The sequence below is a fragment of the Electrophorus electricus genome, chromosome 12 (genome assembly GCF_041902795.1).
Source record: "Electrophorus electricus isolate QZ-2024a chromosome 12, ASM4190279v1, whole genome shotgun sequence".
Lineage (NCBI taxonomy): Eukaryota > Metazoa > Chordata > Actinopteri > Gymnotiformes > Gymnotidae > Electrophorus > Electrophorus electricus.
In genome coordinates this window covers 9,076,773-9,095,437 of record NC_137508.1, presented here as the reverse complement: position 1 = coordinate 9,095,437, position 18,665 = coordinate 9,076,773, and the positions used below count along the sequence as shown (strand labels likewise).

Below are 18,665 nucleotides of genomic sequence, written 5' to 3'. Positions count from 1 at the left end.
ATAAACGTTTTTGTACTGTAAAATGGGTACTGGCTATAGTCTACTTATTCATCAGCTGTGGACAGGATATTGTGGTATGCAGTGGAATTACATTTGATACAAAAATAAACAAGGAGCACTATTAGGTTCTTTGTACCACGTCACACATGCCCTCTCCAAAATAAGATAATTTGAAAAAAATGTTATTCCAGGATTTACTTAAATAGAATTTAAGTCATTTTTGAAGTTAGTGGTTTTCTTTTTGGTCAACCAATATATTCAGTTTCAAGTGGCCTATTTGCTTTGAACTAGCATACTGCTCTAAAACAAGACCAATGCTGCTAGCTCCTTGGTGTCTGAAAGTTTGTGAAAATATAATATACTTAGTTGCCAACAGGTGGCAGAAAACAGCAAGTTTTGTGTCATAGAACGTTACAGAGTTGAATGAAAAGAACTATAGGCTGAAAATAAACTGCTGTATTTGCTTATGTAGGCTATAAACACTCAATTTGGCTCAATTTCTACCAGTATAATTATCTGAGGTACATCGCTATACCCTTTTGGTAAGTGCTTAGAATAGGGAATAGCTCACAGTATCGTTAGACTATAAATGATCATTAATTTGTATGAAGATGGGAATTTAATCAAAGTAAAATTAAATAGTACATATCATATGATGCAGTGAATGCTTGCCTCTGGTTCTTAAAGTTCAAGATAATCCTATTTGAAAAAGTTATGTGAGGTTTGGAACACTTGGTTAATTTAATAAGTCAACTGATTAATTTGATACTGTGTGATACATCTGTATACTGAGTGAGTTATTCCCAGAAATGTTAAGCCTACATGATGTGCATTCAGCTATGTCCCAGGTACACTATAAGATCAATGATGTTTTATTACAAAAGAACTTAAGATGCATAAGAATTAAATATAATTAATTCAGAAATTTTGATAGTGTTGTTTTTATGTGGTTGCTTTTTTAAGATAAAATATTGCTTTATTTGGGATATTAAGGTGTTAATTTTGCTATAAGGCATTTGTTTCAGATCTTATTGAGCCTGCAGAACATAGAGCCAGTCATGGAATCATTGTAATGTAAAGCAACAGACGGGTATTAAAATGGAAAACCAGGCCTTGAGCAAAGAAGATGTCATGTCTAGGCATGAGAAAAAGAAAACTATTATATCCAGACAGTGCTGCTGTATACCTCCAGAAGTAATATCCAAATAATACATTACATTTGAGGACGTTCCCATTGCAATCCCCCAGGCAAAGAAGCTTTTATTTACAGATTATCAGAGGTCATTTGAACATGACATAATTTTACACAGAGATGTACATGTAGAGTTTGTATTCTACACCTGAATTAATTTAATTTATTGTCTGGGAGCATTTTTAAATACTGTTTAAAAGAGTTAGAGTGTAAGAACTAATATGGTTTGGAACAATCTTTATCTCTCAGGCCTGACATTGCTTTTCAAGTCTCAAAATAAGGGATTAAAATAAGGGATTACAAAAATTCAACAACCAGTTTTATTTTTAAAATGTTTTTTTTTTTTTTACTTTAGAAATCTAAAACAAAATAAACAAGGTTGCACATTACATTTTGTACAATAATGTAAACAGTGTTTGTCTATAGCAAACTACACACAACCTGTAGCTACAAAGTTGCACTTTGTAAATGTAAAGGTTATTATACATATTTTTGATACAAGACTATATGTTATAGGTCTTTTACACTTTCACTAGCTAATTCTCTCTTTATGTCTTTCAGTTTATATTATATTATATTATATTATATTATATTATATTATATTATATATTTATAATATTAGTTTGGCAGTTTGTGCAAACATAATGAAACAGTTATTATATTCAGACATTGCTGTCAGTTTCCATCTTTCTTTGATCAATTTGTCTTGCAATAATTGTAGAGAGTCTTCTGGGCACACTTTAATTTCTTTAATCCTCATTTAGAGTATTGTATAAAAAGAAATGACATTTCCTTCGCAGTGTTTTTATTTTCAGTACCAATTATCATGATTAAGACACTCTGCTCAAGCTTCAATAACTTTTATCCAGTTTTTATATTAATTTCATCTTAGAGAATCATGACATGAAATCACTGTACCATTGATTAAAAAAAGTAATTAAGAGGAGACTTCCAACTATATGTGCAATTCATGCTTTAGGGCAAAGGTTCTTCATATGAAGCATCATACCTTTTTGGATGTATTGTGTTAGAGATTAGTTTTGATATTTAGCCTTTGATAAAAGGTTTTCATTAATTTGTGATTACAAGTCTTGGTGTTACAAGTCTCATATTGGGTAATTCTCAGAAAAAGCACAACTAGCATTTAACGTTATTAGAAGTTAACTAATTAACTAAGGTTTGTACAACTCATTCTCCTGACAGAAGAATGTTTTGTTGTTGTATTACTGTTATAAGAACTGAAAAGAATGTGTGTGTGTGGGGGGGGGGGGGGGGGGAGGGTTGAGGGAGAGAGTTTCATTCTGGTAGGATATTTTATTGTTAGTATTCAAAATCTAAAATATTTGTCATGATATGACATGTATATGTGTGATAAATACCCTTATCAGATATTTGTAGGTTGTTAAAAGAGTAGAATGCTTGCTATCTAAGAAGCCATTGATTCTGTTGATTGTAATTTAAGTGATATTTGTCTCAAGGAAATTATAGACAGTGTTGGGTGACTCTTTTGGACAAACAAGCTAACCAAAGACAACTATGTTAACATGGACCGATTAGATGAAAAAACATGAAAAAAGCATAAGATTGCAATGTGCAAATGATGTAAAAATAATAGTTGTTATTTTGTCTCATAGTTTATGATCATAAGTATGAAACAAATCACTAGTTTTAAATAAGCAACTCTGCGTCCTTATAAAGTGCATTTATTTGAAAATTTCTTCTATTTAAAATACATATAGAAATATGGCAACTATTTATCTTCTGTTAAACATCCTTAATTCTTAAACAAGAATCACCTCTTGGCACAATTTCAATATTAAGCTTTACATTGCTTTATAGATAAATAAAAGCTTTGAGGTGATTGTTACTACACCTACTGGGTTAGAAGCATTTTTTACACTATGGGTCATGGCCATTGTAAATGTGTATCTTTCTGGTTCACAGTCTGTTGTGTGCAGTAAACATTGGGGACTAGAGGATATTTACCCTTCAGTGAGATATTGATTCAGAGTGCTGAGAGAGGATCATCAGTGTGACTGAGCCTTGCCTTTTTTCCATCTACTGATCACCCTCACAGAGACAACTATCATAGTCAGGGACAGGGACTTTTCTCAGTGACTACTTATTTTAAAGAGATATTTTGAGTCTGCAAATGAATTAGCTCTTGACCCTTCTATGCCTTGTGTGTGTGGCTGTGAGTGGGGTGTGTGTAGATTCCAAGGAGAATTGCAGTGTTCTGTGGTTTAGAATGTGTTTCTGAAGTTTAGATGCATAGCTCTGTCCTACAGCTCCTGATTCACTGGAAACCAAAACCTCAATAGGTCTTTTGGCAGTACATGGAGTTTGTGTCTGGTTTCATTGTTGGAATCCACATCAGGTATACCAGGTACAAATGAGTAGCTGTATTTTTACTTTATGAAATCTCTGTTTATATACCTCTTGGAACATATATTGTCCATAACTAAGAAGCTAATCACAATTCTTTAAATTTAAAGCTCAATTAATTTGCATACCCACAGATATTATTCTTAGTAAATCAGTAGAGGAGCTGACCTGAAGGGTCTGAAGCACTGAGTGCTTCTGTGGTCAATTGTAGGAATATCCAGTGTGGTCTGACTGTAGCTAGGGAACCAGGCAGTCTCCACTGCCATCAGACTGGAGGGATGCCTCATATGTGCTTACATAACGTTGGCCACGTTCCCTCAAATTGGCAAGGCACAGGACCAAGAATCCTCCAGCCTACCCCACCCCAAAGCCCATTAGAGGACATTCAGGCGAAAGTGCTACTTGCGACGGAGACCTCTCTAAGACTGTAGGTCAAGCATATCAGTGACGAATCAACAGAAACATCTTTATCTCTGCATCTCCCACTCTCCTCTTCTTTCAGTCATGTTGTATGATGTTGCCATGGAATTTAGGGAGCGTTGCCATGGGATCCCAAGGACTTGGAGAGAACACTCTGTACTTTTGACCAGGATGATGTGAGCAATGTCATGTGTGCTATTATACGTTGGAAAATTTTATAACATTATCAGATTGTATGTTTTTCAGTGTATTAGTTACTCATAATACAAATAATTATTTATTTACCTTTTAATGAGACAAAGCAGGCTACACCAAATGCTTGTTTTATAACAACTGCACTCTTACATACATTATTTTACAGTCATATACTCCCTTTTTAGAACACCACACAAAACTATATATTCAATGGCTTTTTAGTTACTTATTTTTAAAAAACGTTCCAACAGAGTTAGAACTTATTTTATTCTTGTACGTATTTGTCTTTCTTTGAAACTATTCATTGCTACTTTTTGTCTTCCATCTGACAGCAACCTTTGACCCTTGACTTTTTGTCCTAGGTAAATGGAATTCACAACAATGATTAAAATTCCTAAAGGAGGTACTCGTGGCACATCGATCCAGGTTCTGCTCTTCAGCAATATGCTTATCTCATCTTTAAAGTACTATGTGTCATTGATATTTTTGTCACATACAAAACAGAAAGTTCATTATGTACATCCTTTTGCCTGTATTGCAAAAGCATGTGCCTTGAAGGCTTTTTGATAATTAGAGTATTTCAAACATTGTAACTTTGCAAGGTGTTCCTAGCAGTGCAGCAAAACTATTCCAGTCCTCTTTGTCATTTAACTCTACTCATGTGGCAGACAAAACTGTAGAGATCCATTTAACAGTTGGTCGATTCAGCATCAAGGTCTCACCATACTCTAACGGAGTCCTTTGAGCCATGGTCCATTTGTATGTTTTTTTCTCTTTTATTTCCTCATGAGCATTTTTTCTCTAGCGCTCAGTCTTATTATAAACCACATGTTCTTAAGCAGTGCATGTTGCTGGGCGATGCCTCAAAATTAAAATGCTGGATTAGATGGGAGAGAGTTTAAGGGTGGGAAAGGGGACTCAAATAGGACTGGCAGGAGGGATTCATACGGGCCGGTCCACAGCGTACTGGCAGGGGCTTAAGTTGGTTACAGGGTTTTGCACAGCTGGATATGCAAAGTTTGCATGCTGCTTGGCTTTAAGCCGGAGGCTGGCCAGGCTGGAGTTACAGGTGTCTCTGTACATGTAAGGGCTGGCTGTGGTGGCGTAAGGGCAAGCTGCCGCTGACACTGCTGCTGAGTTGAGTGTGGAGCTGTTTAGGTTGTTCAGGTTCCCCAGGTTGTTTAGGCCAGACCCTGGCACCCCGGTGACTGCCGAGGGCACCATAGAGGAAGCCATGTTCATGGAGGGGATTGAGCTGGGTGGGGAGAACATGGGCTGTGAGGAAAGGGGGCTGACATTCATGGAGTTGAAGAAGGGGAAGCTTTTAGCTGACAGCGGGCTGCTGGCCAAGCTTTTGGTAGCCCAGTTGTTGTACGAGTAGCCAGAATACATGTCATCATATGGTTGCATGAGTCCATTGAACTGGGCACCAAAGCCATTTTTACAAAGCTCAGCTTGCTGGTTCCTTTCTCTCTTTCTCCACTTGGCACGGCGGTTCTTAAACCATACCTGGATATAAAACAAAAAGGAAATAGTGAGAACTACATGCTTTACAGCTTCTACTAACCTTTTTATTCTTTTGATATTTTCTTTAGGTATTCAGGAGTAATATAGAAATAACTTGTTGGTCTGATATTTATTTATGTAAAGTCTCATTTATTATTTAAAACAAAAACAAACACAAGCAAACAAATAAATTCAACTAAATCATTATGTTTTGCTCAGTAGCATAAAAATGTCAAACATGTCCAATTAATTCACTTTCCTTTTTTTCATACCGTATGAGCATGCACTTATGTCCTAGTCTCTAAAATAACATTTCAGAGGAGAATTACAAAATAATAAAAATGAAAGGATCCATTAAATAGAAGAACTCTGTATTATCAAAGCATACTGTGTTGGGTTATTAAACTAAATTGTTCACTTAATATGAACTACTTCTATAAGAAATATCAGAAAAGAGCTTCCTTCACATTAGTCAAATTTAAGATCCTATTTTTAGAGAATATAGCAGGATTAAAGTTTTAATTGCAAACCTTAAAGGAAAATATTGAATTTAGCTTTTTCTAAATCTGTTTTCTTAAGTATTCACTGAGCTCAACTGTAGAATAAAATTAAGGGGTAAAACCAATTGCTATTCATAATAAAACACTGAATATTTAGAAATCCATCTAATTCTCACTAATAGGTTGATTTTCAATGGCATTATAGTTTTATCTCTGATCTATCTGTCAGATTCTAAAAAGAGCAAATAGAAAAGTTAATCACAATGCGTTACTGAAATCTGTTTATATGATGCTTAATTAGATAAAATAATGGTGCTTAAAATGGGTTAATAACTTTGGCAGAATGCTGTTTTTACTATAGCTTATATGGACGGTAGAGCTAGAAAGTTATATATTACATTGTTGGATCATGGTTGTGCTTTTTCTATACACCTAGTTTATTTTAAGTGACAGGGAATCCCCTCTTCTTTGATCCGTGCTCCTACATTTCCAGTGACATTTGTATTTGGAACTAGTGTTTGAGACCTCACAGAAATAACTGAATGTCAAATGTTAGCTGGATTGTCAGGGTGTGTCTGGTCTTAATTTAGGTTCTAAGATATTTCACAATTCCTATGCCCATCTAATTCATTCACCTAGTCTTTGTATAGTTATTTGTCGCAACTTCACTTCAAGAATTTGTCTATCCTTATGTTTTCTTACATACAGGAGGTCAGAACAAAACAAACTACTCCGTAAACTCACAAAAATAAAGAAGTCCTTGTATAGTACACTTCAGTATGTTTTTTTCAATATGTTTACTACATGATGATGAACTAGATGCCTAGTAAACAGAAGACAAAGGTTTGCAATTAAAAAAAAGCTCCACCCTGTGTGGTCCAGTGGCCAAGACATTAAGAGCAGTCCAGGTCAGCTTTGCTTTAGGTCAGGGCCATGGTTTAGGCTTTGTGAGTGTACTAGGAATACATACTTATTCAACTACATAAATCAACATGACAGAAGAAGCATTTGAAATATGTGGTATGAGCGAGTGTCCAGCTAGGATTAGTGGCATACAAGCACAGTTCAGAAGGCCACTGATAGATATTAGGTTAGGAGCAGCTCCAGTCCTGTTGTTCTTTCAAAATAACAACCAGGACTGCCTGCTATGTGACCTTTCCTCTGTCCAGCATGAATCTGATCCATTAGATGTCAGGCAGGCTGAAAGACTGCAACTGTCCTGTCCTCTGCCAGGCCAGAAGCCCACCTGCTTTATGCTTTACTATGCTTTAGAGCAATGAAAACGCCTGGCTATGATCTCAGAGGAATAGGAATAATTTTACCCAAATGCTCATAAGTAATGAAAGTGTGCTGCGGTTTGTATTACATCACTTGACATAGGTAGAAACTGGTGAAGTGATTTCTGATTGTTTTAGACAAAGTGGCATTTCAGGATTCCAGTTTTGTAATTAGACTATATCTAAGCTTGAAATCCAAAATGTATGTATCATAGATTTGAAAAGTGTCCATATCCATATCTAACACACCATCTCAAACACATCAGAACAACATAATGCTCCAAACCTTGTTTCAGTGATTGAGTATTTGATAGATAGAGTAAATACTGAATAGATGTAGACATTCCCTACAGTGCTAATCACAACATTAATAAAGCACAAAATAAAAGCCCTTTACATCATCAAACACTTATTAAGATTTGTGAGTAACTCAGTTTTCTGGAGCTGACTGTTTTACCGGGTGCGTACCCGCACACGTGCTTCTGTGAGGTTCGTCCACACAGCGATCTCCTCTCGTGTGCTCATATCTGGATAGCGGTTCCTCTGGAAGGTGGCCTCTAGTTCTTGGAGCTGCTGGCTGGTGAAATGTGTTCTTTGCCTGCGCTGCTTCTTCTTTAAAGAGCCGTCCTCTGGGTTTGACTCATCTGTCTGGTTCTGATGGGACTTTTCTGTGTCTGTGTAAAGCCAAGATGAAAATATATACTATACACATTCTGACTTGTGTATCATGACACATTTAAATGAAACTAAATATTATTAACCTAATTGCACCTATAATCTAAATACCCTTCTAAAACAATTCCACATTCCTTCCCACAGAAAAATGCATTCATATAAAAAAATTGCCTAACAAAGACAGAAAAATAATGACTGACACAAAACAAGGTAACAGACAGAACCAAACAGCATTTGTTATGTCTGGGTGAAATCCTCTCTCAGGGCACCATAGTTCCGCAAATTGAAGACCTCACAGAAGGGGCTAAATTAGCTGGCCACCTAATCCCAGGATCAGGCTTTAGTGACAGGGCAGGTTTGGAGTTGTTTGGCAAGGACTTAACTGTTGGAGAATTTCTAAATGATAAGCAGGTTTTCCCTTACTCAACAACTATAAGCAACTAGAAGATGATGTGACAGCTCACACTTATTATTCCAGGGGACATAAACATTTTCATTAAGTAATATCCATAAAACTAAAGACCTAAGATAATGTGCAGTATGTGGCCATTCATATCCTTATATTTATAACAACAACATGATGATAATCATCATCGCTGTTGTCATCATAATTGCCATATAACTAATGAACGTGCAAAAATAAACATTTTTACATCTTGATAGAATAATGATTTTGCCAAACCTCTGATTTCTGACATTTAGCTTGTATAGTTTGTTAAAAAAAGTGCTTAGAAATGCTTTAGTGTTGTATTTATATTTAAAGTCATTTCTTCCTATTGAGAAAAGTATGTAATCCAAGATTTATGAAAATGGTGAAAAATTATTAGACATATATGATCAATCCCAGATTACTTGTTCTTAGCATTTCACTTATTTTACTTTAATTTAAGGATAAGAGATTAATGATGTCAACTACTGGCTGTTTCATTGAAAGATGTGGAATGGATCTGGTGTCTGAAGTATCTATGTATGTGCATTTATGAGAGGTTACTTCATCACCCCTCACATTTGGCTCCAATTAATTGTAAATTTATCTGCTGCACTCTGGCTGTACAGCAGTGGAAATTAAATGTGCCATAAAGACATTTTTGTACTTTTCAGTTTACTAATATGCTGGTGGAAACAGGGCACAACACTCAAATAGGTCCTAACAAAGTATTTTTGGTTGTTCACTGTACTTTACAAAATCATGCATGTGTAGCCTGTTGTAGAGTATATGAAAGAAAATGACTTGGCAAAATAAGGAGTAAGATTTTTTTTTCAAGGGGGAGTTGATTTGTACAAAGTTACTACTGATTTTTTCATGACCAGTCATGTATCTTTTTAATGTGTCTCATGTGTCCCCCCACTTTATTTTAAAAATCACAAAGCAAATAACACTGTAACACCAGTAAACATAAGATAACTTTGTTCTGTTTTTACTCTTGTGTGAATGCAGTTACTAATGTGTATATTTCTTGCCCAATAAGATAAAACAATTTTAGGACACAGTTAGTAACAATTTGATGATTTTGTCAAAACCACTTTTATTTCTAAATTATTTCAAAAAGATTCCATAACTGAAATGTACAAAATGTGCATCAGTTCCTTGACACTACTTGTGATTTGCGCTTTTGTTTGAAGGTTTTTGACTAGTATTTATAAACTTACATTTTGACAGTACATATTTCTTTATTCTACAGTCTTTGCAACCTTCCTTTCTGGTGTCCTGGGAGTTTTTGCTCCTGCTTACCACTGCAGTTCATCAGATTTCACATGATCCTTCAGATATAACACATTATAATTTCTATAATATTATTTTATTAACAATAGCCAAATATAATGATTTATTAATTTATTTTACTGTAAGATAAATTCTGTGTTTATACATCGCGCCATAATTTCAATTTAGTTGAAATACGATGAGTTGGTAATTGTTATGTAGGTGCTTTAACCCTTTGGAAACAGCATTACCAAATAATAGTAAATATAATACTATTATAATAGTAAACTACATAAATATCTCTTAGTTCACTCAGTTTTGGTGAGAAAATGGAATCCAGTAAGCAAATTATAAATTTTAAAGAAATAATACTTTTTACTGCACGTTCTAATTCCAAAATTTGTTTCCTAAGAAGCCTAGTTTGTTATCCAAATGCAGTGGCTTCTGGGGTTCAAGTCATCCAACGTAATCAGCTGCTCACTCAATTCTCTTTTAAGTCAAATTCACAAAGAAGAAATCTTCTAATCAGTTTAGGCGTGAAGCGCGCCATACTTCAAATTCATACTCGCAAAAATAGGCTTTTTTTTTTTTAAAGAGAACTATACAAACTACCCTTCACAAAAGTGTATGTTTCGCAATATAGGGTCCACCGCATAGCTGAACCTGTTGTTGATAATAACCGTCGATGTAATGCTATCATTTCCTGTCATTTCAGATGAATAGACATGTTAATACATGTCCATATTAATAATATTATTTTTGTGGTTTGATGTTGCTTTACATTTTCTCAATAACAGTTTTTTTGTTTGTTTTTTACTGTAGGTTGTGGTTCTGATAACAAATGAATATGGACAGACCGCTGTTGTCCTGGCCTTTACATCCCTGATCGTGCTGAGGTGTCCCGGAGTCGGAGAGCGACAGTGCCGGGCTACGTGCTTCATTGTCCGTCAGAAGGTTAAAATCCATAACCTCGGCCTGCAGGCTCTGCAAATAAGAAATAAACGCTTTTAAGAATGTGAAAGCTAGATGTAACACGTAATACACCGCAGTAAAAAGACAGAAGGGGCGAGAGTGACAGCCTTAAATCAACCAAATGTACTATTTTACTATGTAAGGATCCCATTGAAAATGAGATGGAACATTTTAAGGGACCATCCTTTCTATTAATTCCAACACTAGATTAAGCAAACGACAATTGTAGGATAATTAGCAGACAGAAAACAAAGTATTTTCGTTTAAAGGAGGTTGAGTTAAAAGGTTTAAACATTAAAATTTAGTCTATCCGCCACTTCGTTATCTACGAATTTGATGACAATATTTTTATTTGCAATGTTTTTGTAATAACGTTATTGCGTAAACAGTCTTAAAACATAAGTTGCCTGCGCTTTCGTGGTTTCAATCACATTTTAAAATAAACGAGAATATTGAGTCATATCTTCGAAGTCGTCAACTGAAGGCAAATTAATTCGTACACATACGCTGAGGTCACCTTTCTAAAACTAGTGATGGAGATACTAGTGCATCATCTACATTTACTAGAACAAAAACAGTGTCGGTTTAAACTTCTCAGTGCAAAGCCTTTTGGATTACACCTAAAATGAATTGCTGATCAAAATTAAAATAAAAATAATTTAGGCCTACATGTGTTAAACTAAAAAAGGAAATCCATCCAAACTTTCCTATAATCAACTAATATAGCCTACCTTAAATGAGAAAATCTACTAAAATAGTCAGGATACATGTAATAGTCTAGCACAACCTATAACAGCTTATACAACTGTCATTAGAAAAAGATTCTAAACTCTGTGACATTATGTTACTTAATCAATTTTAGGTCAAACCGTAAGTACCATCCTTAACTAGCAGCTTCATGATAAAATCAACCCGGATAAAATCTTTAAAAAAAAATCTTGTTTATTTGTACAACAGCAGATAACAAGTTACATTCATGTGATAGAGCCATTCCCTGACTTGTGCTGGGCTGGCAAAACACAGGTGTACCTAGCCTACTGTTTCACTTCGTCTAAAGGTTGCTGAAAGCTGGAGCTCAATATGGTTTAAAAGTGTTAGAAATTGTATTTAGTCTGCCTCCGTTAGTGCAAAAAGACTTTTCTCCCTACTAGGTCAAAGTGAGAAAATGTGGATTTAAGCTCAAAGACCTAGAGGACAGCCTTGGCTATTTTATTGAGTTTTTATCACATAACAATTTAAGTTATTGTTTAATTTACTGCATAGATAAATTCCCTTGTGAGGCTTCAAAAGTCACATTCCAGTAACAGAAAATAACAATACACTACTTCACTTAAAGGTAGATCCTGAAGTTATATTCTATCCTATATCTGGTTCTGAACCAAAGATCTTGACCATCTTTAAAGAATGTATCTTTTCAGCTTTGTTTATCTTATGCTGTAGTATGTATAAATAAATATATGTATATATTTTGCTGAGCAGTAGTTATTATACTACTTATACAAATATCCATAAAACAAAATTATTATTATTATCTCTGAGTAGACTCTCAATAGGAGAATACACTTTCAAAAAATCAAAATAACTGATCACAGTAAATTACTGACAGTAATGCAGGGTTGTGTCACCCAGTGTTGACTGCAGTATTTCTGAAAGTCAGCATTTCTATGCAAAATTCCAATAAAAATGCTAAACACTGCCCCCATCAAAATAATTCAGTGTTAGGTAACCATCAGTGAATGTGAAATGTGTTAAATTATGTGGATGTAAAATGACTGAATTGACTTCATCCATTTTGAAAAGAAAAAAAGCCTATTGGTATGCATTCGTTTAAGATGACCTGAACACCATGTTTGTTTGAATGAGAAATTATGTAGTGATCAGTATTCACAAGGTGTCTCATCAGTGGCAAAGATTACCAAGGATAAGCTTAGAAAGAGGAGGAAGCTATAATAAGTCAGATCGGTTTCAGTCAAAATAAATGATCTACCAGACTGAACATTGCGAAAAGTCCTAATCAGTATTTTTTCTTTAGATATATGCATTTCAATCCTGCATGAAAATATGCTTTATACTGAGTATTCATATTCGAAGCAAAAATAAGGCATTAACAACATTGCTGACACAAAATTGCTGACATTAACATTTATGACACTTTTGTATTTTTACATCTTACACATATGCTCTACCAAATTCAGGCTCTCTATAGAGAGTCCATTCTTGATACCATATGCAAAAAATTGTATTCATGAGTCATTCTCTGTTCCTGTTTGTAGGAATAGCATGTCCTGGTGTCAGGATCTGATTTCACAATAAAATAATATGTTCTGATGGACTGACCGATGGTGCTCAGCAAAAAAAAAACAAAAACTCATGAAACAAGAGCCACATATTACCTGTGATGGGGAGATGTCTAATAGGCATGCATTTGGCACAGTCTCAGTAACATCACACTCAAATTAGTTTCCCACACTTCAGTTTTTAGATTGTTCCTCTATTACTCTTTTTTCTCATCAGTAGGATACCTTTCCAAAGTTTGCAAAAAAGGACAATGTTCCCAGAAATACGAAAGGAGAAATGCATTATAAAGGTAGGGTATTAAGAAGGCCTAATTTCAGTCAAGTATATCGACACAATCCATTCAGAAAGACTGACATTCTTTTTGTTTGTGGACTTTTTAAACAGACTAGAGTCTGCACAAATGTCCAGTCCTCTTTTTCTCTTTAAAAATTGTTTTTTTTTTGGTCAGAATTAGAAAGTTACACGTGTTTCTTATTCCATCCAGAACAAGGTGTCATTGCTCCCATGGGAGGAAAAACATTTACATTACATTCAAACTCTGCATTAAGAGCTGCTTATGTAGATTAAAATAGTCTAACAAGATGAAGGGTGGGGGAAATCCCTATAAAACAATCCATTTCTGTATCAGACATGAACAACCTGCATTTGAAAACATAGTATTTTAAATAAATAAGTCTGTGTGTGTGTGTGTGTGTGGGGGGGGGGGGGTAGAGCGAGAGTGAGAGAGAAAGAGAGAGAGGGAGAGAAAAAAGACAGAGATATAGAAAGTTAACTTTTTGGTCTGGGTTCACCTCAGGATGGGGCTAGGCTAAAACCTTTTGCACCTGAATAAGTGCAAAGAACGATAACTACTATTCTTTAAAAGACGACAAAATATCATAGGATATCACCACCACCACCATCATCATCATCATCATCATCATCATCACTGTATTATTACATTTTGTTATTGTTCTATCATGCCAATGTTGTAACTTCACTGAATGTTCATTAAAATTATTTTTGCTTGTTATTTTTATAGATTACAGTTAGGTTGCATTGTATCCAATTACATTAAACAAACTTTCTGATTAAGTTATTTAAACTTCGCAATGGCAATAGACATTCCAGACTGTTACAAACTGAAATGGCATCACCACTTCGTATTCAGTAGCCAGCTATATCTGTACCTTTTATTAGAATAACTGCAGTAATTTCTTTAGTTTACTATGTGCATGTTTGACCCTTGAAATTACAACTTGCTAATAATACAGCATCTTAAAGATTTCAATTCTGCCCCTATGCGCAGTACTCTTGCGTATCCCTTTCCCAGCTTTTCTGCGTCAAAAAAAAAAAAAAAATTACTAAGAAGAACGTTGTTGCATGAACAAGAAGAAAGGAACAACGTAAAAATTCAGACCTTATCATGATCAAGTGCATGCGGTCAGCGCGAACTAGGCGCCCTGTATTAATAGAGCAGTTTGCATATGCGATATCGATCTCATTAAAATATATATATCCAATAAGAAAAAAGATAATGGATGTGAAAAACCCTGTCATTTTTTCAGGAGATTGATGCGTCCATCTGTTGGTTCGGCAAAGGCAGACTAAATACATTTCCACGGGCTGCGGCATTAGGCTAGGAATTATTCATAAACGCGTCCAGAATTAATTCCTTGGATTAAGTGTTGATTAAGATGTGTGTCACTTTGCTGTCTGAGAACTTATTAAGGGCCCTCTCGAGCTGGAGGCAGATGGAATTTTCTACCCAATGTTTGTAGATGTTAATTTCTACCCTCCTAACATCCATTTGCATTTGCCCCTGTGTTAAAACCCGTCTTTTTTCCCTCACACACATAAGCCTGTACCAGTAGATGCACGCCTTCGAAGTGCTTCCTCTCAAAATAATACCGGTGATGTTTGTACACACCATATTAATCTTTGTACTGGGGTGCAATTATTCTTTTGATGGAATGGTGCATAAGCATTATGCTTCATCTTTAAACCAAACCATCTGAAAATAATAATACACAGATGCGGATTAGGAGAGAAAATCTGAATATATTCTCCAGTAAACTTACTCTAGTAGCCCTGCTTGAACGTCCCAGGTGTAATTAACGCATTTGTATATCTTATTATTGATTTATGTGACTATGGAACATTTAAGGATAATACAAATTTCACGATAGTCTAAAGGTAATTAGTGACTTTAATCTTTACACATGACCTAATGTGAAAGGATTTGTGAATTTAAAAGTAACAAACTGTAATACGTAAATTTAAAAGTAATAAACTGCATACGTAGGGAAAACCGGTGAGACAACCGACTCAGAGTTGTCAAAGCATTACTCAATGCATCACGCATGGTAATATCCACGAGGTCGTCAAATACCAAAGATAGGCTAAATAGGCTATTTCTGTTTCACATAAACTCTTTGACTAAACGAACCAATCGGACATGGGGTAAAATAAAATTTCGAATTCTACTGACCCCTCGTTCGTGACACATGTTTTATTTTACAAAATACACCCTTATTGTAAATCTTATGTAGGTATGTCATGCGCACCTTCGAGGTTACGCCATTTTCCAGTAACATGTGGAAGTAAATACAGTGTGCACTCTCATAATAGTAAGCAAATGTACATGCTCATTGAATATTGCTGTTACGTGATTTACGTGATGCTGCAAAGTTTAGGGCCATACCTAGCCCGGAGTCGTTTTCAAATAATTTTGAAAAAAAAAAAAAGTTATTTACCGCTTAATAAGACTAACGTAGAAAAAATGTATTTTAATTTCCTATTAGGCCCAAATTAAGTTTTCCTATATACATGCATGCTATTCCTGCAAGGACTGATCATTGTTTGAAAGAGGCCCATTCAAATTATGACGTCCAAAAACCTTTCTATTTCTAACTTCTAGGTTTTTACATTTTGACCATATAGCAGTATTTTTAATAGTTCCGTACAATATAGAACAGCGTGGTTGACATGAAAACCGGCAACAAACATTAGAATACAAATTATGCAACGGTGTAAAAAAAGACTCTATGGTAATATCAACGCATTTTAGTTGGTTGGCACTAACATAAAAATTAGACTTCTTAAATCTGATTAGACAGACTTCAATCTGATTAGATAGGCTAAGTGCCATGACAGTAGAAGTGTTTCTTGGATTTAACCCAATGCCAAGTTTTTAAGTAATGGACAGTAAATTAAAGAAATATTCAAAGTTTCAAATGACGTGCTTGTACAAATAATTTTGCAGAATATCTACTTACGTAAACGAGCATTGGTTTAAAGTAGTGTGAGTAAAATTAAACGCATCAGTGATTGATAGAAAATTGTAGCCGGCGTTGTCGCATCAATTAACTCTCGCTTCACAACTAGGCATTATTTATTAGTAGCCTACTTTGGTTGCTAATTGTGCGAGAATAATAGAAATCTGGTTTATTTTAAGAGATTTATGAATGCATATTCTGTAACTTTGTTTCAGTACCTTTTAAATGAAGTGAATCCTGACTTGCAACGAACTCACCTCATTAGAATTTGATCGTTTTCTCACAGCCCTATCAGCACACCAACAACGATGAAGCGATGCTATATTATATTCCCTCAAACGTCCAATGGTGTCATCTTACAGTTATGCAGTCGACAGTCCAATTTCAAGTCACATGTAAACCGTATGCGATGGGTTGTGATGCACTATTTGAGTTTTCATACTTTTCCCAGCGGGCAAGCGTTATCGTGACAAGGCTAAGTCTTGTCACAATAACGATTCTGGGCTGCATTTTCAAAAGCCTTTCGTATCATTGCAGTTTGGTCGACTGTAAGAAATTGTCATCACAATCATTCAGAATACAGCTTCTACTTACATTAAATCCTGTTTTGATGGAAGTAATCCCCGGAAAATTCAACTTTATAGTGGGTTAACTGCTTTCCTGTATTGATGTAGCCAACAACCGTCATGTAGAAAGTTCCTGAACTGGAAAAATGAAAAAGCCTCCGTTTCCTTCTCTCACATTTGTCTGTCATAAGGGGTAGACTGGAAAGTGAAGGCTTGATCCCCATGCAGAGGGGGACTGACTTTATGCTAAGTATCTTGTATGACAGGTTCACGCGAGAAAGGACTGCCCTCTCTCTCTCTCTCTCTCTCTCTCTCTCTCTCTCTCTCTCTCTCTCTCTCTCTCTCTCTCTCTCTCTCATCCAGCTACGCTTCGCACTATTGCAAAGGGGTACTTTCTCTTGCAAAGCTGCTTGTTCACTAACCCGGTTGAACTCGATTAAAAAAATCTCTTGGCATGCAGCCAACTGTGATCTTGGAATCACAGTTATGACCCGCAAAATACTCTACTCCTGAAATCCATAGCGCCATCATAGATCTACCCAGTGAGAAGAACAGCTTTGTTATACTATCGATCTGTTTCATTGGACATGGTGTTGTGAACGAACTGCTTGGATCGATTATTGCCGTTACATTAAAAAAGACTCTCAGTATGAACTATTGCAGTCCCTGTATCAATTCTAAGCTAACACAGAAACCTGCAGTCTTGGAGCTATACCGTGAGTAGAGTGTTTTTGCAGGTTTTTGCAGAACATAACCGTGACCTGTTTTTGTAGGTCACAGCAACCTTATACCAAAGCTTATACATTTACTAAACTTTAATTATGTTTTTTATATTTTCAGATAACAGGAAGCCATCCGAGACAAAGGTTTATTAAAAAGATTTGTGCAGAACCCCAACTACCGTTTTTATGCATCATAATCCTTGTCTATACTTTACAGTAAAAAATATTGGTGGTTCACTTATGCGGACCATGATCTTGATTCATGTCTTCCCCTTTATTCTCACATAGTAGTATTTCCAAAAACTCCATGTGTATTTTTCTAACTGATCTCTGAAATAGGTTATTTGTCATGGTAAAATAATCATCACAATCATATTTAGTAGCCCAATTAATCAGTAATTAAAGTCTGTAATGTAGTCTTTGTGTTGTACAAGATTGCTCTTTTAGTTGAGTTCTGTATGTTTTTGAGGATATAAATATTTTCAGTATTTTACCGTCTTTAACAACCCTTGGTTGAAGCTGTCAGTTTCTGTATGTTGGAGCAATGCTCCAAAAAACTTTAAATCTAAATGCTATAAATATGTTTTTCTGGTGCTTATCTATGACAGATAATGGAGGACAAAACTGGAGATTCATTGTGACTAACTAAATTTGGTGAAAAGATTGCAGCAGTTTTAAAAATATCTGATTTACGTAACTTAGGAAAATCTAATTTTGGCAAAAATACTATTTTTACTCTAAAAGGTATATGACGTGGCTGCCTTAACATTTTGAGTTTATTGGAACTGAAATGGTAAGTTAACAGATCAATAATTATAATTTTATATATTCTGTTACCATTTAATGTTTTGTGAACTCAAAATTGTAAGGTAGTCAGGTTACATACACATTTTTATAGTGCACTCTAAAAATATTTAGACTTTGTAATAACACTTCTGACAACATAGGCTATTATTTAGATAACTGAAGTGAGACTGAGATCCAAACTGCAGCTAAAC

The 18,665-nt window shown here is 35.2% G+C and overlaps 1 protein-coding gene across 1 annotated transcript; it reads right to left on the bottom strand.

Moving 5' to 3' along the window:
• Positions 1 to 4,270: 4,270 nt before the first annotated feature.
• pitx3 (paired-like homeodomain 3) lies at positions 4,271 to 17,176 on the bottom strand. The gene is made up of 4 exons (XM_027008313.3): positions 16,974 to 17,176; positions 10,710 to 10,836; positions 7,944 to 8,149; positions 4,271 to 5,701 (listed from the first exon to the last, which is right to left on the bottom strand). Exons 2-4 carry the CDS (start codon positions 10,816 to 10,818, stop codon positions 5,135 to 5,137), a joined length of 882 nt encoding a protein of 293 aa, XP_026864114.1. The 5' UTR covers positions 10,819 to 10,836; positions 16,974 to 17,176; the 3' UTR covers positions 4,271 to 5,134.
• Positions 17,177 to 18,665: the final 1,489 nt, after the last annotated feature.

Excerpts from the sequence above, each read along its gene's own strand:
- pitx3 (XM_027008313.3), bottom strand. The coding sequence starts at position 10,818 with ATGGATTTTAACCTTCTGACGGACAATGAAGCACGTAGCCCGGCACTG. Across the intron at positions 8,150-10,709 it reads TAAAGGCCAGGACAACAGCG|ACACAGAAAAGTCCCATCAG; the intron begins GTCTGTCCATAT and ends GGCTTTACACAG. Across the intron at positions 5,702-7,943 it reads TCACAGAAGCACGTGTGCGG|GTATGGTTTAAGAACCGCCG; the intron begins GTACGCACCCGG and ends TTTTATATCCAG.